The sequence below is a fragment of the Ciconia boyciana genome, chromosome 5 (assembly GCF_034638445.1).
Source record: "Ciconia boyciana chromosome 5, ASM3463844v1, whole genome shotgun sequence".
NCBI classification, from domain to species: domain Eukaryota; kingdom Metazoa; phylum Chordata; class Aves; order Ciconiiformes; family Ciconiidae; genus Ciconia; species Ciconia boyciana.
Genome location: NC_132938.1, coordinates 15,303,957 through 15,331,151, shown reverse-complemented (window position 1 = coordinate 15,331,151; position 27,195 = coordinate 15,303,957). Strand labels below are relative to the sequence as shown.

The window sequence follows — 27,195 nt, the reverse complement described above, 5'->3', positions numbered from 1 at the left end:
TTTGCAGCACATGGAATGCTGTGGGTGTTCCTCCACCTGGTCACTCACTTATAATCGGGTAAGAGTATATGAATGCGAGTCCTAGCCTTAGGCACTTGCATTTCAAATGTCTATTGGTTCAAATGTGGGAAGCAAAGCTTTTTCATGTTGTATGGCAACTGAAACAAAGACCTCTTGTATGGTATTGCAGCCACACAAGGCAGTTTGTTTTCTGTTGGTTAGTAAAGATTTATTGCATGAATTCCAGCTGAAGCGTCATACTATCCTTTGTTTTTACTGTTAATTATTTATTACTTCTGAAAAGGTATAAAAGAGTTAAAGCTGTCTCTGAATGTAATTCAGTGTTTTAACTGTCCCTACTTCAGAGAAGACGGCTGCTGTAGCAATCCTGAAGAGGGCTGCTTCTGAACTGCACTGAACTTCAGAAATCACTGGAAGTGAAGAACACTTTGGATAAGTGGTGAGTAGCGCCTAGAAGCTGGACTTGATACTTTGGAGCAACTTCTCAAATTTGGCAATGCTCTCAAGTGTTTGACTTGGGGAGGGAGGAATAGATTTATCTTGGTATAAACCAATTTTGTGAAATTTGTAAACAAATTATTTCCTGTGCTAGTCAAGTACTCAGTTTCTATATAAGCCGTCATTAACTCTGAAATCTCTGTCTTCCTCTCCTGGTTAATAGATTTCTATGGAAAATAGCTTTAATTTTTCCCCCAATTTATATAAAAAACCCACATTCATTTTGAAATAGAAATTCAATCTTTCCCCTTCTCAGTAGAAGAGATCAGATTGTGACTTGTATGAAATACTGAAATCCAGATACAATAATTCATCATCTTGTAAAGACTCTTTAGGACTGATTCTACAGATACAGATAAAAAGAGACATACACATAAAAATAGATAGATAAAAATAGATAAAAATACACATATGGATAAAAAGAGACATAACACTGTCAAGTGATTACTTAAGAGAACAGGTATTTCTGGAAGCTGGGGTGTCTACAGTATTTGAGATTAACTCTTACTAAATGGTTCAGTACCATAGGAATGCTTTGTGCCAAATTAAAGTCATGCCACACCTGACTCCAGCAATGCTATTTTAATATTGGGACTGTTTGACATTTTCCACAAACAGTATAAGAAGCATTGACTTGTACAGTCTCACTTGCACCAGAATAGATCTAGCTTAACAAAAATACTTGAGAAGAAAATAATCCCTTCAGTTCTTAATAGAGTTCCAGAACACCTAGACAGACAGTTATGTCACCAGACAGTTATGTCACTTATCAGGATCTAATAGAAAAATTGTTCCTGGTCGGGGGGACATAGAAACTTGAAATGTGTTCTTCACATTGGATGTTCTAATTAATCAATCTTTCATTAATCAATGGTGGATTTCTTTTGTGTAAGTGTGTATGTGTGATTTACAGTACAGGGAGAGGAGCATGTTCATTGAAGTACATGCCATAGACTAGTAACTGAAGCATCCAGCTGGAAGCACAGGGAAGTCCTCAGCTTAAGTTTTGCAAGGATGGCTCCTTTACTGAGAGGCACAAGTGGTCAGCCACAGAGAATTTCGGCTCTGAGTTCAGTGCAAAAAGGTAGCAGCAGTAGCTCTAAAGCACACAAGCTACAGGATAGGAGTAAGATTCAAAACTTTTCTCTTCCATCTAGAGTTTTACTAGAGTTTTAGTGTTGAATCAAAAAAAAAAGGTCTTCTGAAGCACCTACCTATTTCCAGTACAATGCATAGGGAACCAAAGTTCTCAAGTTGGACAATCTTGAAGCACCTTGTCCCAGCCTTTTGTCTTGTCTACAAGACAACTTGTATTCAAGACTGAATCTATCATTACCATAATGTCCAAGCAAGCAAAGATCTTGAAATGTGCTGTCATCTCAAGATGTTGAGATAGAAGAACCCAGTAATCCATATTCCAAATGAACTGAACAGACTGATAGACTGCCCCAGATCATACAATAAAGCACAGTGTAAATAACAGATAACCCACCGCCTCCGAAACCCCAGAAATCAGTTTAGTTTCCTAACAAATGATGATTAAAATGTCCTTTAACACTATTAAAGCATATATGGTTCTGTTCAGGCAAGTATTTTCTTGACAGAGCAGTAAATAAATGGACCCCTCCTTTGCAAACACGTTCAGGCAATGCCCCAGCTAATATAAGGTCTAACAATCATTAGAATCACACCACCAATTAATCCAAATGTCCTGGCTGAAACCCAGCCATAGTAATGTAGTTCCACCTGACTAACTAAACTCCTTGTGTAGTTGCAGTGGTCTGATGTTCCTATTCTAACAGAGACAGCACGTTCACTGAAGGGCCTGATACCATAGCTTTTTTCCTCTTCATGCTTTAGTTGTTATAAGAACTACTATTGCTGCTCCAAAGAGCATTAGTAAACTTCTTAAACATAGTTAACATGGATTTTTGGTTGCTTTTAACTGCATGCAGTTTGGTGCTACTGTGCCTTCCTGAACGAGGGTCTGACTTTTGAAGGGAGTAGCTAGGCTTCTTATACACTTTTTCAAGTACTTCCTGGGTCAGATGTATGATTTTATTAAACAAAACAATGCCTCAGCTGAACAGTACCACAACTTTCCCTCTTTTCTTCCTCACCTTTTACCTAACAAGGTAACAGAATGGAGAACAAACAGCAAAGCAACGGTGAGATGAAAGAAAATAAGGCGGTGAAGAAAAAAATGGTAAGTGAATTCCCCAGATCTTCTGTTAACACATTTGTTTGCTATTTGGGGACAGGAGGCAGAAAATAACTATTTGGAACCTATATGAATACTTGCAGGCATGGGCTTACTGTCCTAAACAAAGGAATGCTGCTGTTTCCTTTCTGCCTTTCGTACCTGGACTGCTAATGGGTTTACTGGGCATCTGCATCACAGGCCACTAATTTTTTCTGTGTTTCTCTTTATATGTATGTCTGGTTTTGAACTAGCCAAAAAACTGTTTAGGCAAACCATTCTGGAATTACATGACTTTAGGATAGGTTAAAGCCTCACTTTTATGGGAGGGACTCTGTAACTGAGGACAGTGGTAACATTTTGGAGGAGAGTTTCTGTGCCTTCAAAAGGAGATTTTGGGAGGATGTATTCTGTGGAAAAAAGCTTTGATTTTTGTCTCTTGACACCTTCTACAAGAATCCGCAAAGATGTGTATTCTTCCCCTTTTTCCCCTTCCACTCTGACATGTAAGAGAAGAGCAAACTGATGCTTCTTTCCATGGGAACATGGAGATTTGAGCAAGGGGAAGCTGCCAGGATGAAAATATGAGGGGTGTAGAGAGTAGCATGTGTTTAGTTTCTGTAACTTACTAACGGCAATTGTAAAAGGTCAAAAAAATGTGAGTGTGTTAAGGTGAGAAATTATGTACATCACATGCAGCCATATTATTCGTATTTGAATATGAACTGAACTACTTGCACTGTGCTATTTAAAATGAAACTAAATCAAACACAGGTGTCTGATTCATCTCAAATAGACTCCATGTATTTTAGAAGCTTGATTCTCCTAACTTGACTTTTTTACTGCTTTCAAAAAGATTATAAATGATGTTCAGATCATCTAGCTATGCTGACGTTTCTCAATATGTACAATAATTTTACATGTTAATGAGTAGCATCTGGCTTTCTATTCAAATGCTGCTCAACTTGATCTGAGCCAAAGACACTTCAAAGCAAGGTGCAAAGTTGCTGCATCATAAGCTGCTTTCAAACTTGCAGTGCTTTATGGCATAACTTATTGTGTCTTTGAGAGCTCTAAGCTAGCCGTGAGGTATGTAGCATGTCAGAAGTGGAAACAGCACAGATTTACACCAATATTAACTGCAGTCATCTAGGAATAGCTCCCAGATGCACTTAATACTCATCCATTGCCAACTAGAAGGTGTAATTTAACTCTCAGCAGTTCAAAATCCCCATGCTTGCAAATAGGTACCTTCAAAAGTAGTAGCTGAAAGCACGTCTAATCACCATCTGTTACACAGCAGTACTGTGGCGTGTCAGATCTAAACCTCCTACAGCTGTGGAAACATCCATACACCGTGTGGTTAACATCTTAATTGGCTACAAGGCTTGTGGTATCTTCACTTCCCAGGCTCGGCAACACGGGAAAACTCTTCCCCTCCTTACTCTAGCGTCCAGACTCTAGGTTTCCAGACGGCACCCGCGGCACGGGCACCCCCTGCAAGCCGTGGTCCCCAGCCCCTGTACCACTCGGCGGGGGGCCGCGATGAACTATTTACAGGTGGGGGTCGTGACACTTCTCTGCCCTGCCTGCGCTGCTGGGTAAATCCCTGCTGAGGGAAGAGGCCTGCCGGGAAACCACACGCACGGCGCCGGGCACGCACACTTGCTGGAGCTGTGCAGAAGCACGCAGATAAATGAGCGCGGGGTGTGCCATCCCCCGAGCGCTGCCTGCAGCCCCCGGGCGGCGTGCGCCCGCCACTGCCGCTCTCCCGTCCCGGGAGCCATGTCCTCCCGCGGCCGGCGCTGCAGCAGGGGGCCAGGGCCGCCGGCACCGCCGCCGCCCGCCCGGGCACCCCCGAGCGCCAGGCGCGGCCCCCGCCGCCGCCTCCCGCGGCCGCGCCCCCGCTGCGCCCCGCGCGCTGCCCGCCGGAGATGTGCGGCAGCAGCATGGACCGTGCGGCGGGGCCCGAGGCGGCCACGCTGGTGGCGTGGGGACGGGGGGGCGGCCGCCGCCGCGCAGGCAGGAGCGTAAGTAGCGCGGAGCAGCGCGGCGTCTCCCCGAGGGTTTTTTGTTTTGGAAATGACCGTCGCCGTTTAGCGGTGGGTCCTCGGCGGAGCGGGCAGCGGGGCGGGAGCGAGCCCGGCGGCGTAGGCAGGCAAGGCGGGCGGGGAGCCCGGCCTGCGCTGCCCGCGCCGCGGGGACGATTAACCGGAGAGGGGGTGACTTCAGTCCTTTCCCAGCGTGGTGGCGAGGCAGGAGAAGCCCGGCTGCTGCACGGTGGCTGTGGGCGCCGGAGTAACTGCCCGCTGCTCCCCCGAGAGCGAGGCAGAGCTCAGGTTGCACGGCGGCGGCGCCGAACCCTTCCCCGCTCGGAAAGTTGTTGGTGCCGGTGCAGGAGAGGCCGGCGGCGGGCAGGCGCGGGGGCAGAGCTAAAAATACCGCGGCCGCCGAGCCGGGACCCAGAGGACGGGCGGAGGGCAGCGCCGGCAGCCGGCGTGCGCCCGCACGGGGCCAGCAGCCACCCCGCGGCGGGGGCGGCGGGACAGAGCGAGGCGAGGGCGCGTGCGGCTGCGCCGCTTCTTCCCGAGACCACCCGCACCGGCCAGTGCTCAGGGCAGGGGCGAGCCCGGGGAGCGGGGGCTGGAGCTTTCCCTTCTTCTCCCGCAGCCCCGAGGGGCAGAGCAAGCTGAAGGCCCGCCGTGCCACCGGCGCACCTGGCGGGAGCCTCCCGGCCCGCGGCGGTGCTTGGCGGGGCGCGGCCGTTCCCCGCGGTCAGGATTGCCTGGGTACTTGATGCTTTCCTAAAACCGGATCTCGTTAAGGGCATCGGGTAAGGTGCTCCAAAATCCAGGTTCCCAGTGTCAGTAGAAGGTCTTAGCAGTATCTCTTTAAGAGTATTAAAACTTCCTCGTGTACGCTTACGAGTGTGTTTTAATCTGAGAAGGGGATTATAACTAACTAACCAAAATACGGTATTCTAAACTGTGTTTTGAAAACTGAAGTGCAAACTGGCATGCATTTTAAAAAAGACAATTTAAGGCTCATAGTAGCCGACACAAATGCTATGCTGAACAAGGACAGGAGTTGAGAAAAAGCATCTTCCAGAGCACGGTGCCCTGGGATCTGTGATAAGACCAAAAAAGGGGACTCTCATAAGGAAGCAGTTCTCAGGTGCCTGGAGGTCTTTGCTGTGAACCGACGTGCAGCTTTCCTGGCTGCACACTTCTTGCAGTGGTGACAGTCACACCTACCTGCCCTTGCGCTGACGGCAGCCACGCATGAGCACACGGATGGCGGTGAAGGAACACCTATGAGGGAGGCGTGGTCGCCTTGTTTTCCGGTCACTGTAAAACACATTGGTTTGGTGGTTTTTTTTCTTTCCTTTCCTTTTGTTAGTGTTGCCACAGGGTTAATATTTTTCTGAGCAACAGTTTCATGATTTTTTTTTTTTTGCGTTCTTGCTTCATTGTGCTTTCATCTTTTATCTGGCATTGCTGAAGCCTGAGCAAATATTTAAAATAGTGTGTGAGGAGATAGGTCATGGAGAAGTTGAAGTTCGTGTTCTAAAAACCATAAAACTCTGAATCGAGTAAGTCTGAGGTTTTCTGCAGCAGGCTGTATACTTGTAAAATTCTTGGTATTGAAGTAGGCTCTAAACCTAGCTATTTGCAACACTTGAAAATAAAGTGGATGTGGGGTTTTCTAATTTGGCAGTGCTTCTGTGATTTGTCCTGCATTATCTTCCACTTATCTTCATGTGCATATAATTTGCCTGTGCTGAAAGGTTTAAGCATTCACTGGAGTTTTTAATATACACTAGGCTATATGATCTGAATCATTTCCTTTGCAGGATTTTTCTGATGGTCTAGCATTGTTGGAGCAGAGCCCTTTAGCAATATTGCATCAAGATTACCGCATAGCATTTGTGAAATCGCGCTTATCATTTGTGAACCCTTTGGGAGCAGCCTGGTAGACCTCCAGGAAAATTCTCCTCAGTGTCATTCATTAGTCTCCTCATTAGTTCAGAGTAGCAGCCATTCCTCCTAAGTGTAGGAATGCTTGTGCATAGTAGAGGAATAATGGACACCTAATATGCGGTGTTACCACCAGCGGCTAAATAAAGCCTTGTGTCAAAATTTCTACTTTTTGCTACCAAAGTAATGGTGCAAAGCTTTGTGTGTGTGGCAGGTTCATTTTAAGAAGCTGTCTAATAATAAGAAATTGTATTTGGCTTATGTAATGAACTCAACGGGATATATTACTTACATGGAGCTTTTTCCCCCCTGTACACTTCCTCCTCACCTGACCAAAACCAGACTGGTTAATGAACTGTGTAATCTCTTAAAAAGTTCCCACACCATGCAGAAGAAGTTAAAACACTCAGCTGTCCCACAGGGCACGTTTTGAGCCCTCAGGAGTGGCAGCTATGGAACGTGGCACATGCCACGCGTGCTGGGCTGTATGCTGCGGTCCCTGCCCTGGTACCCGAGTATCTCATCCCTTCTTCACAGACCATAGAGAGTCTACAGCGACAGTGTGGAACGTGAGCTCTGGCACATGCGGACAACTATGGTGCGTTCACTTGCCCTGCTGTGCCTGTGAGGCTGGTGGAGCCCGTTCCAGTCCATTGTCACTGCTGCTATGCCATGTGCTAGCTACACAAAGCTAGTTCATGCTCCAAATCTTCATCTGCCAAAGCGAACATACAGCTTTGTGCAGCTGACAGAATGTATTGACTCATTAACCTGTTGTGTCTGCTATAAGTGATATAACTGAAGCTGAGTTTACTAAGCCTCCTTTGAGCAGGTCTTTCTCCCTTTGAAAGGATCAAGGCTTCAATGAGTGATGAGGCTGGACATAAAATGACAGTGAGCTGTGCCTGAAATTCTCGATTCTTAGCAGAGTTTGTTTTTTTTAAAATTCAAAACATGTTAGAAAGCCATCCACTTTAACATACTTGGAGGTCAAGAAGGGTGAGTTGTCTTCCATGATCTACAAAACAACGTTCACAACCAACCAGCAAAACACTAATGTTAACGTGTCTTGGGAATGGCAATGGTCACTTCTGCTACTCTCTGTAATGCAGCAGGAGAACTGAGTGGCAGAAAAGAATACTGGGGAAGGTGGAAAGGACTCTGAAATGCAAAATCTCTCAAATCAACTGACTGAAACTCCAGTATCTAAGCAGTCCTACCTTTTATTCAACAGCTGATGTGGAAGAAGAAACTGTTAGCAGAGGTGGGCTAAAAACAGGATGAGGGGGATGGAGGAAGGAGAGCTGAAAAGGGAGAGGTACAGGTGTGTCGCTGGGAATAAAGGGCAAATGGCATCTCCACTGGATTGTGTGTGTGGGTGTGGCAGCAAATTACTGTTGGAGACTTGCATGTGGATTACAAAACCTAGTTAGTAGGCATCATTTTCATTTGTTTGGTCACAGTTTCCCTAATCTTTATATGCATGGGAGTGGGGGACACACCATCTCCCAGGCTTTCACCTAAGTCAGGTCTACCCAAAGACCTGTTGCATCAAATACACGCTACTCCTTGCTTCGTTGTGTTAGTGGGATGTTGCCAATAGTTTCCTTTGCTGAGAATATGCTTCTCCAGCATTTTACTTTTTGGTATGGGCGCTGATGGGATGCTTGCAGCAAAAATCTGTGAGGTTGAAAGAAATTAAAATGTTCACTTGTGCCTTGGTAAATGTTAACTGAGATGCTGTCACTTCAAATTTACTGTTCCTCGGATTGCAGCAAGGGGAAGTGTTTCAGGCCGTTCTGCAGCAAGGAGATCTGGCTGCAGGAGCTATGCAAGGTAGCGTAAGGAGTGTTTAAAATCTGAGGTACGTTAATTTAAAGTATGCTAACAATAGCTGCATCTTTTCTTTGTTTTTCAGAATTGGTCTGGGAGTCTTATTGTAGCCTCTCTAATTGGTGCTTTTGGGTCATCTTTTCTTTATGGTTACAATCTCTCCGTGGTGAACGCTCCTGCAGTGGTAAGTGACTGACAAAACTGGAATTGAGTATAGCAGCAGAGGGCAGCCTTGTCCAGCTAGTGTGCGCTCCTCAACGTCCTGGTTTCATAATCCTCCTGATGTAGTAGAAGAGGTTAAATCTCATATGGTAACTTTCCTTTGCCTGAAAGCTTCTTTCTGCTGCCCATGAGGAATTCACCCTCATGGGTGAAACCATACTGTTTCATTCAGTACCTGTCAGGAAACAAAACACTGCTGTTGAGGTGAGTGGGTGCACGTGGTTTGTTTCTCATTTTCCCCAAGCCCAGAATAATACTAAATCTTCTTGCATGCTTTTGCGTGATAAGGTGTTTCTAATAGTCTGTCTTTCTGACTAGTGAGTATTTGGTAGCTCTGTGCACATGTTCAGCAACTTCTGTTCACATCGTTCAGTTCTGGAGGATTGCACATTTCATTCCCACAGCACCGATATTATAAAAAGTGCCTCTGGCTTCCTCTTAAATAATGGGCCTCTTCTTCTGTGTTTCGTGGCGATGCCTTGTTTGGTTCTGAATTCAAAACTGCTGTGTTGACCATCTGTTGGCTGCAACATATGGAATAGATTTGATGAATAGAATACTGTGAAATCAGTGTACAATATTTGGGGGGATTTCATTAAAATATCAGTTATCAAATGGAAATCTGAACATTTTGCTTTAACTCTGGCTGTCTAGAGATCCTCTTAATTCAGTTAAGCACAGCAGTAAGCAATTCAGTGGAGTTACAAGCAACACTATTTCAAAAACATAGCTAGTAAATTTTGGCAACTAACTGTGGAAATTCCATTTCAAAATAGGTCCTTTCCAAAGCTAAGCTCCTTCTTTTATGGAAATCTGTTATAAAATGTGTGGCTAGGTTTCCTCCTAAACAGGTTGGTCACATTAAAGATGGATGCAATATTTATGCAAATAATGAAAGAAGAATTTTTTTTAAATTTATGTTTCATATGTGTGTTTTATTTTGTAAACTGACAACCCAAAGGACCAGGAAGAGACTCACTGTGTAGGAAGTTTTAATTACCCCCTTCGTAACTTCTGGGAATTTTCTTGACGTTCCTGAAGTACTTTTTGTGCCAATAAGACAGGGTTAGACAGATTGGATGTTTATTCTAGCATGACATGTCGGAGCATCACTTCACCTTGCAGTCATCAGAAGATAAACATGGCTTGGAAGAAATCAGCAGGAAGCTGAAATTCTGTGAGCAATGGTATTAATTGTCCTGATGGTAGACGTACTTCCTGCACTGCCTCGATACTGTCAACAGAGCAGTGAGAATGATCAGATTTCTAAACTTTTAAGCGCCATTTAAAAAATGAGCCATCCTGGTAATCAGAGCCCACCTGCAACTTTCTGCAGGAGCAAAGGAAAGAAAGGATGATAGGGCGTGCTCTTTGGCAACACTCAGACGGTTATGTTTGAACCATGTGATAGTTTATAGTGGTGACCAGAGTGCGGGTGGGGAGGTTGAAGGTACAACTGTACCATGACAAAATTCCAGGCCTTGTGGTTAGTAGCGCTTCCAGGGCTGTCCATTTTTGCTTGAAATCTTTACTGTTGCATTTGGACTGAAGCTGGACACCATGTTGATGGCTTTGGTCATACTCTTGACAGGTATGCATGAAGTCTGCCCTTTTCCAGCGTGGTGTTGCAGTGTTAGAGAACTTCGTGTCCTTCTTATTCATGTTAAGCCATACATTAGCTTGGGCTAAGGACCAGTCTTTGTTATACACCCTACTGACAAGGAATACATAGCTGTGTAGTTCAAGAGCAAAATACCAGTGTGACCTCTGGTCCTCTCTCTAGCCCCAGGATTAATCTGTGTCATCCATTTGCCTAGGACAGCCCACCTTCCTGTCCCTGTTCCCAGAGCTGCAGTGACCAGGTTTAAGGGAAGAATCTGGGCTCTTCCCGTAGCCGTGGTGGAGAGGAGTGAGCCATACCAAAGCTGTGCTTCTTGCAGCACAAGAAAAGGAACCTTTGCCTCATCTGTTTTCCCCCTGTATGTCACCAAATCAGTTTGCTGCGAGGTGACCCTTTGGGAATACTGATGTAAGGTGACTGAGGAAAATCAAAGGGGAGCTGCTTCTAGCTGTAGATAAAGAGCACTCCTATAAGAGGTTATACGGGGAGTGCAGTAATTCCTAAAAGCCATAAGCTGAGTTTCATTTATAAACTTGTTAGGACAAATAACTTGTTCTGGTGACGTGCAGCTTACAGCCTGCATTGTATGAGCATCTCTCCGGGATGTTGGATGTCTTCTGCCTCTGTTTAGTTCAGTACAGTTCCTTTTGATGCCTGAAGTCCTCCAGCTTTAGAGAAGGACTATATGATGCTTTGAGAGGTATTGAAAAAATGCTTGATAATGACTGTTGACTAAAACACAGGATGTTTCCAGGATCCTGGAACTGAACACATCAGCACGATGACTGAGCTGGGGGGCAGGGAAGTTCATTTAAGACTGAAGCATTGAAGAACTGTTTGTAAATTCTTGTGTATGTTCACTTTCGGTGCTGAAAGTTGTGCCAGCTCGTCAAACTGCAGGGGAATACCCCTACAGTTCTCACCGGTGAACTTTACTGCTGGTCATCTCGTAAGGTATTCAGTCCAACTTCCTTTTTGTTGCAAGGGGGGAATAAACTGCACCAGCTCTGCTCAGAGCAGAGATCACTTCCCACTCAGTCCCCTACTTTTCTGTGGGAAAGAGCAGTGGCCCATTGCAGGTGTGCTTCCCCCTGCACACAGTGCTTGACCACACAAGAAACCCAGAATTAGAAGTCTCCATGGGCTTGTTCAAAGAGTTACCAGAATTTATTAAAAACTCATGGAAGCATTCGGCAGTAAGGAGACAAATGCTTTAATTGAATACAAGATGAAGCTGTCTTTTTCTGAGCTGAATTTCTACAATTCATTCCATGGACTGGTTGTGGGCAAGGTCTGTAGAACAATGATGCGCTTTGTGCTCTGTGCGGGAAGTGAAGTCTTTGCTACTTACTGCCGTGCAGCCCTTGCCCCCTTCTTGCGGGCGGCTGCAGCTCTACATTCCTTTTAGAGCTGATATGGGGAAAGTGAGAGTATTGCAAAAATGTATAGCCTGCTGTGTCAACCAGTTGGATAGTTGTCACTATGTGGGAGTGACCCTTGTAACTATGGGTAAGGTCATTTTTCTTCTCTAAAGACCAGCTCATCTCTTCCCTTTATGTAAGTTATTTACAGTTAAAGAGACAAGGAAAATATTTCCTTTATATTTAAAATATATCCCTTATATTTATATATACATATAAAGATATAAAATATATGTATTCCTTGTATTTCCCACCCTAGCACTACTACCTTAATGAACTGAGGCAGCAGAATACGAGATACTGATATCAGTCAGCTACCATTCCTTGTAGACTTTGATTAGGGGCTAAAATTTTTGTATACACGTTTATGCCGTTAGTGATGTTCAGACAACTGATTAAAATCCCAAAGGAGCCTTTCCACAGAATTCAGTGGATTCACATCCAGTGGATTTGTTGGATCAGATTTGTTTTGTTCTTTGGATTTTCATTTTCATGTGCAACTCCTCAAAACCTGTACGTGTTATTAGCTTCCCATTTATTGGCGGTGGGAATCCAGACACAGGTGATGTACATGCCAGCACATTTATCTGTTACTATTGAGTGTTGTAGTTTGTACTTTCTTTTCTTGAACATTTGCAGTTATTTGATGTCTCCTTGTAAATAAAAAAGCTATGCTGAGAAAATTAGTCATAACACAAGGGGAGAATAATTTGCATACTATTTTTAGCCATTATCATTAGCAAGAAATGCTAATAGTGTTCTAAAAATGTCTTCTCTTATTATTAATTACTATGAGGAATGAACTTCAACTAAACAAGAAGATAACTGAATCTAAATATAATCTGAATATTGGTGTTAAAGAGATAAGATGTATTACTTGATTTAATGGCAGATTCATTTGAAAGTTTACTGTGAGATTCTTCTAAATGGTCCAAGCACCAAATTGACTTTTTTGTGTGTGTGTGTTTTTTCTGTCTGTTTGTATAGAAACATATAGGATGGGAGAAATATCCCTGTCCTCCTTTTAATTCAGGGCACAAGAGGCCTATGAGAAGCTTGTTAGAAGGAAGACAGTAAGTGGTATGTTCTGCCTCCACCATTCTTAGGTACTTTGCAGGTGGAGAGGTAGTGTTTCAAACTAAATAAAGTCCTCAAATCAAACAGTCTATGTGCCCAAGGCTGAAATACCTAAAGTTTGAAATTCCTAGTTTGAGCAAGGCAAACGTGGTGTTAGGCTTATACCGCTGAGTCCTGCCCCAGGGTAATTTAGTACCTATGACGTGCTGGAGGAAATCTGAGAAGAAACTGGGGAAAAGTGCCAAGATTAAACTCTGTGATACTGTAAAGCTTGTTGGGGAGCAGTGACACAGAATGGGTGATAGCGTTACACAAGCGTGCTGTGCCCTTCTGCAGTAGTGACCGCCTGGTACTGAATCGTCGCCAGTGCATTAGACACCACAGTGGCATCAGAGCTTTGCTTGATTTCAAAATGGGAACAGCATGAAAATAAGGACGCTTGACTAAAAAGGAAGTAAATAGACAATGTCTCTGCAAGCAATACAGAGACTATGTAAAAACATCATACTGGAGCTATGACATCTTTACCTTTTAGAAAGATGAATAAACTTTGATGTAATTGAACAGCAGGGAAGGGAAGTTGTTAGAAGGCATCCTTCAGAAACCTGCAGTTGTGCTCATGTGAGGAAAGCAGAAAAAGAATATAAACTCTGGCACATAGAAGGCTAAAAAGTGAGCTGGTCCTGGGGTTTGCGTACTTTTAGCAGGTGTAAAAAATGTCCAGACAGAGGGCTTGGGGATATAAGGCTGATAGATGAAGCTGAAAAGGGTGTTCAGAAGATACAAGGACATAACGAGAAACCTGAATTAATGTTTTGGATTGGAAAAGTCTGGGGATGTCCCACACTGGAACCTTCTTTAGAGGGGATGTATTGGAGAAGCTGAAATGTCAGTAGAGATATGGAATAAAATTAGTGACAATTTTGTGTCAGGTTGCCAAAATACCTTAGCATTTGTTCAAGACTGAAAAAATAACCCAAAATATAGGCTTCGTATCACAGTTCAGCTTCTTTTTGAATAGCCTCAGTAACAGAGAGACTGAGAGGGTTAATGTGACTTTAAGAAAAAAGTAGTTTTTAGGGGGAAAAATTGGAATGTACATGCTAAGAATTAGTTATTTGTACCTGACAAGCTAGCAGAAACTGTAGTAGAAAAGTGAGAATTTGGGGAAGAGCTGGCATGGCTTTTGCAAAGGAGAACCGTGACTCGGGCCTCTGAGTTCTCCAGGGATTCAAGAGGCACTTGGACTTTCAAATCATACCCTGGAAGGGCCCTTATGGAAGGCTCTTAAGGAAATTAAGCTGCCATGGGAAAAAAATGTAGGTCTGAGGATAGCTGAAGAGTTAGAAGATAGGTCTCAGATTCTCATTTCTTAAAAGAACCAGCTTGTCTGGCAGATAGATTCGTATCAGGGTCTTAAGTGTCTGATTTCATGTTTGATACATCTTTCATTACTGAAAAGAAATTGCTTACCTTGTTTAGCAGCCTGAACTTCATTCAGAAAAACAGCATATGTAAATTTGAAGGGGAGAAGCTATAACATACTTATGAAAGTGATTTGAGATTATTAATTTTAACAGTGTCAGACAACTAGCTCTTTTTGACTGATACTGTGGGCTTTTCTTTTCCCCCATCAGTATCAAACCAACAGCTGTCAGCTCTTGCCTCCCTCCTCTAACAGTTATTTGTCTTAGCTGTAAATTCTTTGGGAGAAAAATGTTATCTTTCGTTGCTTGGCTTAGTAGGTCCTTGATTTTGTATGGCTGCCAGATGCGGCAGTGTCATAAATACAGTTTAAAAGTGGACGCAGCCTCCCTTCTTCCCTCAATCCATGAATGCTAATTGTTTTCAATTCACTCTATTTTTTTTTCTAATGTTATGCTAAAGAATGGCTATAGAGTTACAATACTGGCCCTTTGGAAAAAATAGTCTAGTGAAAGGCACTTAATTTTAAGCAAATCTGAGATCTATGTTTTAGTACTGAAATACAAAATAGAGATGATAAATGTCATTTAATGGTAAGCACAGTGTAGGCTTTTACCAAAAGAATTCCTACTTACATAAATTTTAAAGCATCTTTAAACTTTTTCCAGGGAATTTCCTAAGTTACATGTGAACTCCCCCACACACACCCAAACCTATCAACAAATGGCACTTGGTGCTCTGTCCTGTAAGGCAAGCCAAACTCTTCTCTTGATGTCAGTCATGTTGCTGTCTGGCAGGAATTGGTTGCATCTCCCTTCCTCTTCATTACCTTTGCATTTCTGCCAACTCACCAACTTCTTTAAGACATTTTCCCTTCTGCAAGCTACTGGAGCCTGCCTCCCTCCCTCCCTCTTTTGTATTTCCAAGTTATTCGTACTATAGATCCATGAAAAAGCAGTAAAACTACTTGCTCCTCATGTAAGAGTCTGCTTAATGATCAGTGTCTCAACTAATTGATTGACTAACAGTAGTTAGCATTTATGCATGTTCTTTTTTTAAAAGTCGTTGCAAATGCTAGGCAGTGCAGTTTTGCTTGGCTTGTCCAAAAGGACATCCTGTTAGGCTAGGATGTGGTACATCACCTGCCTGAGGTTAAGAGTATGTACGTGAGCCGTGAGTGGAGCTCAGCTGACGTGCAGTACCTTGTGCAGGACCTTGCCAAGAATGGGTGGTGTGACTTTGTGGAGTCTCCCTCCTTAGAGGTATTCAAAAACCTCCAGGCACGGTCCTGGGCAACTGGCTCTGGGTGGCCCTGCTTGAGCAGGGGGGTTGGACAAGATGGCCTGCAGATGTCCTTCCAGCCTCAACCATTCTGTGATTCTGTGTCTGAGCCCTTAGCCCCAGTTTGGGCTGAAATGTTTATATATGCGTACACAGTAAGGCTAAAACAAACTGTTGTTAATCTGCTGACAACCTAAATGGTAACATCCTTGCTGAATAGGAGTTTCTGTTTTATAAGACTCTTGTACATTCATGTCTACCTGTGTTTTTTTCCCCACCTTGTTTATGACTGGCATGTAGTTAAATGTATGTATGCTTTGACTGCTTCAGTTAGTCTGTATTGCAGTTGCATCTAAAAGTGAGGCCCCATTTTTTGGAGGAGGGACATAGAAGAGCAAGGGTGATTCCTGCAAGCAAGCTACTGTTTTTTAGTTCTGTTTCTGTCAGCTGTGTTCTTAAAGTGTGATTTTTACATGTATTATTATTATGTATTTTCTTTCAGTATATCAAGAAGTTTTACAATGAAACTTGGGAAAGAAGATATGGCTTCTCAGTGGATGAAAGCACACTGACTCTCCTCTGGTCTATAACTGTTTCTATTTTTGCCATTGGTGGCCTTGTGGGTGCCATTATTGTTACCCCAATTGTGAAGTTCTTCGGACGGTAAGTGTATTGGAAAACTTCTAGTTTCTAAAGCAGTTTCTCACTTGGCCTCTCTAGGAGGCTTTACTTTTATTGTTTTTAAAAACCCTCTTCACCAGAATGCAAATTTAAACATCTTCAAATTATGAAAGCTCATTTCTAAGAGTTCCTAATTTCCAAGAGTAAAATTGTACCTTTCTCCCTGGCCTTACTGTGCATCATTTGAGTCACAGAAGACATTTCCTCTGAATGGGCAGTGGGTTGAAATGTCAAGGAGGTTGAATTGTCAAGAGTGCAAAAGGAAAATACCATAAAATAGGAAAGATTTCACAAAGGATTGGCAGATTCTTGTTTCAAGAGTCTGCTGAGTATCTTACTGTACACACTGTACTTTATGTACTGTACATAAAGCTATCAACATGTCTCATTTGCTACTCGACATTTGTTGCCATACAGTAATAAAAATTTGCTCTTTTTTTATTTCTTCCTTGTGTCAACTTAAAATACAGTTCAAAGAACTAAACTAGGGTGAAGCTTGTGTTGGGCTTTCCCCAAGCTTGGGGACGCCTTCCCTGCTCTATGCAATGCAGTATTTGACCAAGTCTTGGCCATAGGGAACATGAGTATTTTAGGAATGTTTGTGCTGGTGTATGTTTGCATTTTTGCTGAAGGTACTAACTAGATATTTCTGTCAAATTCTTGTTTCATACAGTCTCCCAAAGAGAATTTTAAAAGTAATTTGTAATTTACCTATATTTAGAAGGGCATGAAAAAAAAAGCCATTATAGCCTTCATCTTAACTGCTCATTTGGCTTTTCCTTAGTTGTCAATTCTATATAATTTGATAATTTTTGCTCAATTAAATCACTGGAGAAGGTCATCATGGAGGCTTAAATATAATCATCCACCTCCACTGTTCTTACTTTTCTGTTCTACATTTTGACTATTTCCATCACTTTAAGTTGTACTCTCCTAGGCCTGTTTGTCATTTTCCCAACTCTTCGACATCCCATTTTTCACCTCAAAGAGTATGTTTTCAGGTTCTTCCATTTCATGCTTACAGTAAATCTGTTATCCATTCTTCATTAATTTAGTCTGTCCCTTCACTTCATCATTTGATTTTCAATTCTTATATATTTTTCATAATCACATTATTTTTTTTAGGTTTGCAATTTCTTCTGCCAAATCATCAATTTGGCTTTTACACATGTCTTAAATATAGGAAACTATGCCTGACTCGGACTGATTAATTCCCAGAATTGCCACTGACTCTACTTTATTAAAAAGTGAAGTAAAAAATGGGTTTGTAGAAGGCTTGAATTTTTGGTGAAGAGTAGAACAGCTTTGTATGCAGGTTTGTTAAAGTGGTGGCTGATCTCAGTCATATGAATACCACTTTGATGGGAGCAGATCATATTTCCAGGGCAGAGCTTCAAAGCTTGCAGACTCTGCCCCTGTTTATTGTTCATCCCTGTTAAACCGTGAAAAAGCTCTCTCATAGATACGGTGTACGAGTATTTGATTAGAGATGGGAAGGGATTGCGTCTCTCAGGGACACTGGATAAAGGCTGCTTGTCACAGTGTGGTTCTTGAGTTTGCTGTTCACACTGCAGTGTGTTTGTCTGGTCTAGGAAATGAGACTGACTTATTGGTACGGTAATTGAGGAGCACATTATGAAATGTTGACAGAACAATAAAATACTTTGCTCTTAAATTGTTCAAGTGTAGGTTGGAGGGTTGTATGTATGATGAAGCAGAGCTCCATTTACACTGACACCGAATAATGAACTAAGTGGGATCAAAAGCATTAGTCAGAAATAATGTATGACTTTAAAAAGAGCACTCTTGAATCATATTGCTGTAAGGTTCATAACATAATTTCCAAATTACCAGATTTCTAGGCCCTACTTACTTTGAGAGATGTAGAGCAATTTTTTCAAAGAGCCTTCATCCACATAAGCATAAGTCCCATGTTCAAATGTGGCTTTGACACTTCATAATTTAAATTCTCTTCTTCTACCAAAGAGCAGCTGCTGTTGTGTATCCCGGACACCCAGAGTGATATGGTCAGTGGATTGCTTAGGCCACTGCTAGGGAGGCATTTGCAGGAGAGGGACAAGGCCTTCCCTCTAGCACAGTGAACCGTTTTGAGTATGAAGTGATTAAGGGAATTTATCTGGATTATTTTAGTAATTCTACCACTTCTTTATTCTGAAGTCGTCTACTGTAGTTGAAATGGTCATCCAGTGTTCAATCTGTTACTGGCTTTTATTTAAACACCTAGATTAAGAACACACAGCTTGTTATTTAAACACCTGGTTTCCTTACTGTACTTTTTGTATAAGGTATTATATTTGCTCCTGGGTGGAGCTTCTAGAGTCTTTCTTATTACTGAATTTTGAGACAACAATACATTTTTGATGCAACTTTAATTCTATCTTTTTCCTAGTTGCGAGTTTTAGACAAAAGAACTATTAATTCATATCCTTAATTAAAGTTATTGCAGCCATGGAGGGCATGTAGTCGCTAGGATTGTGTTCTGGTCTCTGGAACTATCCAATATAATGAGAGCAAATGACAACCTTGAAATCACAAGAGATTAATCATATGTGATTTTGCAAAAAGGCATGGACAGTTCTGAGGAAGAGATTCTCAAGTGTTTTCAATATCCAAAATACCTAAAAAAGAAAAAGGCAGAAAAAAATCCTTAAGGCTTAGCTCTATTTGTGTCTCGCTGATGGGTGAACTGTCTGTCTCAGCTGGAATGCTTATAGAAACCGATTTCTACTGAGCAAATGGCTCTTCTCTTAGGACTGCTTCAGATTGAGTACAGGATTGGAAGTTACATTCCTGCAACAGTATGGATAGTCAGTCTTAGAACCAGTTTTGGCACTAAGTTGCAAAACTTACTGTTTGGCTTAGGATATAGCTGCTTGTGACAAATGCTTTGTGCTCAATTGGAAGTTTTTGAAAGCATCTTCCTTTTGGAATGCATCAATGCTTTATTTCTTTTGGCTGGAGAAAATTCTGAATTACTTGAATGGAAGGAACAAAAGTCTTCATATCTAAATGAATGCTAGTCTCGTATTTTTAGTGCAATAGCTGCAGCAGAACCTTGTGGGGCTCTGGACTGGAACTTGAGTCCAGGTTCCCTGTCCCAGGTCTGGCACTGTTTTGCACGTTAGCTTTAGGTTGAGTCCACTTCGCTATCTATTCCTCTGTTTACCCAGTTACAGAAATAGGGATATTGATGTGCTCTATAACCTTCAGCAAGACTGAAAAATGAAATGTGCTATGTAAGGACTAGGTATGATATTTATACTTCAATAGTTTTCATGTACCATTTGGACAATTGCTTGATCAGTTTGTGATTTGGAATGTGAGAGAAATTATTCGGCTGACCAACACATCAGCGTGTGTCTCTTCTTATGGTGGCTTACTGTTGAAGTTTGCACACTTACACTTTGTAAGTGTGGTGAGCACAGTTATCTGACAAGACTGGTTGGAGTTTCCCAAGGGAAGGTGTCTGCTGTGGTGGTTTATTAAGTGCAGTATCTTTATATCACTTACATTAGAGCTGTACAAGCAGTGATTTGTTGGGATTTTTTGATTTGTTTCTTTTTTCTATGCTTGTTTCTAAGGTAATACAGTTTTGGCCTGCGTGACCAGGAAAGCATAGTTTTTTTTAATGATTGTAGCAATTTTGAATGTATGACCTGACTGGAAGTAAACTCAGACAGCATGGGGACTTTGGAGGGTTTTGCTGTATTTTTTTCTTAGGAGCTATGATGAGAAGTTGTTCCCACTGTTTATGTTTGTGGTAGCCTGGCCCGAGCTGGCAGCCAAGCACCCACCCAGCTGCTCGTCACTCCTCACCCCCGAAGTGGGACGGCGGGACTGGGGAGAAATAGGAACAGGAGCAAGAAGACTCATGGGTCAAACTAAAGAAGGGGAAAACACTTACCAATTACTGTCACGGGCAAAACAGGCTCCACTTGGGGAATTTAACTTAATTTCTTGCCAGTTAGCATGAATATTTAATTACTGATCAGGTATTGGGAAACAAGACAAACATTAAAACACCTTTCCTCCCACTTTCCCAGGCTGAACATCACTCCAGGCTCCTCTCCTCCCCCTTGGTACCATGGCAGGTCACACTCAGTCCCTTCAGTGAGGGAACAGGCAGTGCAGGGTGTCGGGGTCAGTGCACAGCAACTTTCCTCTGCTGCTCCTTCCTTCTCACTCATCTCCTATGCTCCAGCGTGGGTCCTCCATGGGCCGCAGTCCCTCTGGGGATGTACCTGCTCAGTCCTGGAGCACCTTCTCCTCCACTGACCTTGTTATTCCCTCATTCCATCTCCTCACAGAAGCCACCACTGCAGCCCCTTCACTTCCAAAACCCTGCCACAGACACCCAGCACAGTGTTGTTGTTACCAAAAATGTACATGCTTTATATAGTAACACTCTAAACAGCGCATTACTTTCTTGTTTTCATTTTTTTTTCCAATCTAGCAAAGACAAAATCCTTTGTTTTTATCTTTGTTAGTTAGGCTGCGCTTTTCTGTTCTTTGCTGCATAGAATAAGGGGTGGCTGGCCAACTTCTAAAAAGATAAATATTTTGTAGGTTAAAATAAAGAAGAAAAAAGTAATTACTTCAGGTGAATGTATAGCACTTGTTTGACCTGAATGAACATTTTGTTTCCATTGCTGGTATTATTTATATCACTTTAGCCCTCTCAAATTACATCCATTTGAAAAATTTGTTTCAAATGGTAAAGTCATCACGCTTGACAGCTATGTTGTATAAACGTATACTTTAAATGAGCTGTATCTCATTGTTTGATCTTCAGACAATGTTATTCATTCAAACAATGCTCAAAAAAACACTAGAAAGCAGGAAAACTAATTAGAAATACAAGTATTAAAAATATTTCCTATCAAAAATGTGTTGACTGTTGTAACAAGTTGGACAACTGGTTCAGCTGGTTTCCAGTTGGTACCTATGTGTTGAACTCAAGAAGAATGAGGACCTCTGGGTCAGTTTGTTACCTGCTTTGGAAAAGAAAAAGGTAGACAGCCTTTCTGGTCATTGCTCTTCTTTTGCATGGAAATTACAGTATATAGAGATTGAAAATCTGTTGAGAATACTTACAAATTTAATACCACTTCTGTTTTCAAATAAAATCAGTATATTTTCAGCCTGCGCCATTTACTGTCAAAGTTAATAGAATCCTCATAATTTACATCATCAGTGACATTTATCTCCAGGTAAATTTGTTTTCAAATTGGTTGTTTCCTTCATATGTTGTTCCGAGTGGGATTGGAGGCTCCAGTGTTGAGTTGCACCTCTAGAGCCAGAACAAGACTGTGCTTAATTATGTGACTGGTAAAGACAAAGGTCCGTTGCTTTACCACATATAACTAAGTGAGGTGACTCACAGATGGAAAACATAGTGTGCAATCATTCTCTTGCCATGTAATTGTGAAAATTGTGGTGTTTTATCTTGTGTTAGATCATAAGCAATGCAAAGCAGCTGTCTCGTGATGTGCTGTGGAGAGGCCACCACATCTCCAGCAGATATCCCAGCCCTGGCTGTGAGTCTGCCTGGGAACTGTAAGAAACTTTTCAGTCTCTCACAAGGCTAAACCTGATGATAATGGCTTCTCCAGCCATTCACCTACAGGGTGTAATTTAGCAAAAAGCCACTTAAATCCATATTTGTGGAGAGGTGTGTATAAGGTAGCAGTGATTGTCTCAGTTCTGGGTGGGTTTTCTACTTCATCTTTCAATAGAGAATCATTGCAGCAGAGCTATTGATCTTATATCTTTAACCACTCTTCTTGCATGTGTTCAGGAAACGAGACCTTGGATGTCAGTGTTTGAATCTGACTGTCAAAAGCCCATGAAATCCTACATATCATTTCTTTTGTAAAGTATTTCCTTCTGCAGAAGTTATGAGACTTACGAGTCACTGTTGAATTAATGAGTCCCTCAAACTTGAGCAGAAAGGACTGTAAGATGAAAACTGTAAGAAATACAGCTGTTGGTATAGTGTGAAGGAGAAATTGAGATGTTTTGAAATTTTTAAAACATATTTTCGTTATTTTATTTGTATTTTTTTCAACAAAGTAATAATTTTCCATAAAGTACATTTCTTTTCTTTGAAATAAATATTTTTTTTCACATTTTATTTTACTGCTATAGAATGAAATAACTTAAAAATTGGGGGGAAAAAAAGATGTGAATCAATATTTTGGTTAATTTCAACAATTTTTGGAAAGAGGTTAATTTTTATCCCTCCTGTGAGCCCAAGTGTTTTTTCTAACTCTACAAGTAGTAAGTAATTTTCTTCAGTGTATGTTTTTAATATCATGGGTTTAAGGATTAATTATAATGACATAAATATGTCAGTGTTGGGAAGTTCTCAAAATGGCAAAAACTATTATGTAGCATAAAAATGCCTATAGTTATATAATCTTATTGCTATTTGAAGTATATTCTCTGGTTCCGACATGCGTACATGTATCCAGAGTATGCTTATTTATATTAATATACAGAGTTTCAGGCACGGCACTTGGGTTCTTAGGATGTGTAGGATGGCTAATTGCTATGCCTTTGAAGTACTGCTCTTTAGTTAACTATGTTATGTTTGATTTTAAAGCTGTGGCATAGGTTTGGAACTGCATCCTTTTGGGTATAGTGTTGTGTTTTGGAACTCTACACAACATATGAGACAGTGTTTGTTAGGCACTTTTTGTTTTTATTTATGGATATTTAAGAATGATAACCTAGTGTGCTTTGAATATGACTAGATTTAACTGTTGTGATGCTGGTATTTACATAAAATATCTTTTCCTTTTAGGAAATGTACGTTGCTCCTCAATAATGTGTTTGCAGTGACAGCTGCGTTGTTGATGTCCCTCTCCTTGTTGGCAGGGTCATTTGAAATGCTCATACTGGGCCGCATTATAATGGGTGTTGATGCAGGTAAGCTTTAATCATGCTGGACATATCCAAAGTGCTGGCGCCATGCATAATCTTTCTCCTCTCCCCCAGTTAGATCTTTCTTTACATTAAAGAGGCATTTTGAGGACTAGCCACACTGATTTCACTGGGGCAAACCAGCAGAATAAGGGTTGGAGGATCTGATGTTTCGAGAAGACACTGGAATGGGTGCTAGCCACTGCTGTCCACCCTGGTTGTTCCTCCCTGTTTCCTCCTCCAGTCCTGGTGGAGTGTATCTGTCTTCATGCCATAAAAATCCTTTGGCTAAGAGGGTGTAGTCTATTTATTAAAGCTGCTTGCTGCTTTGTGTTTAGAAGTTGTTTGATCCCATGCTAATACCAGTAGGATTAAGTGGAAGGTTTGGTATGTCATCATTTGCTCCTAGCAACATGGTCTTCCTGCTTTAAAAGTAAATCATGGCGGCACTGCTGCACCAGAATAGGCTTGCAGCTAGCAGTGAGGTTCTCAGCCACTTCACAGATCAGTAGATGGTGAGAAATAACGTGGAGACAGACTTGATGAATTAAGATGGTTTTACACTCTCAGTGTAATTACCTTACTCTAAACAATGGAACATGCTTTGACCTTTGCATTGCTAAGCCCCCTTCCTGGCAAGCTTTGTCTATGTTGTTAGTAAGCACAGACTACAGTTTGAAAGTGGATGTGTCCATTGCTTGCAATGTGAAGTTCATGGATAGTTTTGGTGCTGACTGCTAATTTTTGTCTCACATTACCACCACACAACCGAACTTCTGGAGCCTTGTAAAAATTGTCACTGTACTAACCAGGGTCATGCATCTGTTTTCTCCTGGCTTTGAGCAGCATTCTTGCCCTTATTTTATGCCTGCTATTAAGAGTTCATTGCAGCTGTAAGCCTGTATTGAGAGGAGCTTCTGCTAATACCCTTTGCAGTAAAAATATTTCACCTGAAAGTGTCTGCTCTGTCTGATTCATTGGGGGTTTTTTTGCGTTACCTGCACCAGTGCTAATGTGATTTTGCTTGCTTTGGAATGAACAAATTTAAAACATAAAATCTATTCTCCTGGTGATTCTCATGTCTGAGTAACCATTGGTACTTCTCATCAAATAGCAGCCTACACATATCACTGTAGATCTGTAACAGATAATCAATGCCATAGTTGTTAAATGCTGCAAGAGTAATTAGACATGCAGAGAAGATAACTCATATTATCTGTGGATAGATATAATTGTGTTCTTTGCACGTTTTTATGCAACTGTTGTGAGCAGATTAGCACTCAGACTCCTTTCAATAGATGTTTGTTTTGTACCTGGCATAATGAAAAGGTGATTTGACTTAATATATGCTTTTTTCCTTCCTTTGTAGGCATTTCTCTGAGTGCCCTTCCCATGTATTTGAGTGAAATATCTCCTAAGGAAATCCGTGGTTCATTGGGTCAGGTCACAGCGATTTTCATCTGTATTGGTGTTTTCACTGGTCAAGTTTTGGGGCTGCCAGAAATATTTGGGCAAGTAAGTATTTAACAGATGTTTTCTGCGAAAGAACACAAGCATGCTTAAAGTGTTTATTTTCATATTTTGACTAAGTTCCTTACAAAAGTGGAAAACAGAAACATTGTTTTTTGTTTTGAAGCACTTTGAAAAGTGGTTTCTTCCATGTCTTTTAAAAGCGTGTACATGTGACTGAGTTTGGTAGACGTGGCAAGCATCTAGAGCGGCTTGTGTGTGTGCATATGCAGGTTTTCCCACCCCACCGCCCTTCTTGATGCACCTTTATTTTTGCTGGTTTCCAGTTTCTTTGGGTACCATGGAAGTGCTTAAGAGTTTTTGTGGTTTTCATTTATAATTTTTCAATGTGAGATAGAACTGAAAAAGGCTTGGTTAGAGTTTGTATGAGGACCTGGATAGGAAGACTCTTGCTCAATGGCTATAGTGTTCCTTGTAACGCACTCCTGCTTTTACACTAGAAGGTGGAAGAGCAGAGTTAATATATACCTTTATGGAAAGAGATTCTCCATTCTGATATAAGAGGTTATCTTGCTGTCGTAGGCTGAGATTAACTTGGTGGCCACTGGATGTCGTCATTACTCTGAATAAATGAAGTCAAGGTTTATTCAGGCTGGCACTTGGAAATACTTTTCATCCAGAGATGAATCTTCAAGGCAGTGTGGAGGAAACGTCTGCAGCAATCTTCTCGCAATGAAACCTGAATTAAGAATCCCTTCTGACAGCCAGCAAAAGTAGTAAACAGTTGAAAAGTGAGGAGAGCTTGTCCTCCTGTGTCCATCCAAATTCAACTCCTTTGTAAATACACGATACCATCCTCCCTGACACTTTTATTTTTGTCTGACTGGCTCTCTTATTCAGTCCCTTTATCCTGGGGCTCACTTGTCCTGTTCAGCTCTCCTGAAGGCAAATGGTTTGATTCAATTTACCCTTTATTGAAGGACAGATTACTCCCCCTCACCAAAGCAACAGAATTTAGGAAAAAGCTTAAAATGGCTTTCACTGACCTTTGTTGTGTGGCTTCTACAGATGTCCCTTCTCTTGCTTTGAAAGCTAGTCTGTTACAAATTAGTGTATTAAATGTCAAGAGGCTCATTCGACTGCTTAGAATATATGTCAGCCCTTATGTAGTAGGGTTTTTTTGGTTTGGGGATTTTTTTCTTGAAACATGCATACACTTTTAAAGGTGAGGTGTCATGCAAATTCGTATTTCCCTGTGACGTCTTTGAGATATTTTGAGTAGGAAATACTTATTCCTTGGTTTCAGCTCACTCTTACTCTTTTTATTTCTCTTCTCCCCTTCCCTCCCTCCCAATTGTTGTCACTACCAAATTATGGAGGTTGTGTTTCTGCTTCTACAACCTGCTTTAGTATGCACTTAATTAATATTAAACCATTAAAGTTTGCCATTAATTTATGTAAGAAGAAATAAATATGCTTTATCTGTAGAATTAGTTCTTTTCAAGATGGGCAACATCAGCATGCAAAAAGAGAAAAGTTTTGGCTGGTGTGAATTAGTATATTTCCAGCAAAATTATTGGAGCCAGCTTGAATTTTCCAGTTGGCTATGTAGGTGTATTTTCCTTTTAATATATTAGTAAAATTTAGCACTGAGGGGGAACCTCAGGCTGTTTGAAATATGATTCCCTAGTGCAGTCTTATCCTTCTTTGAAGGCTTTATCAAAATTTCTGTTGGTTTCAGTCAAGCCAGGATTTTCTTCCCTAGCTTCGTGTGGTTCCCATTGAAGTCAGTGGGAGGTCTGCACCAGGAACAGCAGTCATTGCCAGAGGACATGGCTGCAGAGGGTACATGTGATCAGCTCACTTCTGCTGAAGCTGGGAGGCAGCAAACATGGTTTCCCCTCCTTCTGAGTTCTTTAGTCCTTGCAACGCTTTCCCCTCTCCCCTCCCTGGCAAACACCTTGCTCAAATTTCTGTCACTTTGTTCAATCAAGTTCAAAAAGTAGGTTGAAGACATTTGCAGGGTATTTTCTAGTTGTCAGCATCTCATGAATTCACATCATGACTTCTGTTCACTAATGATGTAAAAGCTTCTTATCAAATCCTTCCCATATTATTTAGGTTTTTTTCTCCCTTTTCTTCTGTTGGAGAAATCTTTGTTGCATTGAAGTGAGGCCAGTTTCCAGATCCACAGCCACTGTATTGCGGAGACAGCTATGCATTCATGGTGTCTTACTAATGATTTTAGCTGTAACTGTAAAGCAAACTCTTGCTTTCCTCTGAAGCCTGAGGTCATTGTGTTATACTTAGGCCAAGGCTGTAATACACCATTCTGTGGTGTAATTCTACCTTTGTAAAATTCATAAATTGTTTAAAGAAAATAGACAGGACAGCTGTGATCAGTAGGAGCTTGTCACCAATGATCACTGTTCTGCGCACCTGTTTGCACCAGCATGTGGAAAATCACCTTTTTTAAGTCCAGCTTTTTAATGATCATGGCGTAAAACCTCACAAGAGTGTTTT

The 27,195-nt window shown here is 41.6% G+C and overlaps 1 protein-coding gene across 1 annotated transcript in view; it reads left to right on the top strand.

The window, feature by feature from the left end:
* Nucleotides 1–4,614: 4,614 nt before the first annotated feature.
* The window catches only part of SLC2A9 (solute carrier family 2 member 9), a 108,247-nt gene continuing 85,666 nt past the window's right edge, over nucleotides 4,615–27,195 (top strand). Inside the window, exons 1-5 of the mRNA XM_072861840.1 lie at nucleotides 4,615–4,749; nucleotides 8,615–8,713; nucleotides 16,079–16,239; nucleotides 23,084–23,208; nucleotides 24,572–24,717. Coding sequence (XP_072717941.1) covers nucleotides 4,654–4,749; nucleotides 8,615–8,713; nucleotides 16,079–16,239; nucleotides 23,084–23,208; nucleotides 24,572–24,717 — 627 coding nt within the window. The 5' untranslated portion in view covers nucleotides 4,615–4,653. The remainder of the gene's footprint in view (nucleotides 4,750–8,614; nucleotides 8,714–16,078; nucleotides 16,240–23,083; nucleotides 23,209–24,571; nucleotides 24,718–27,195) is intronic.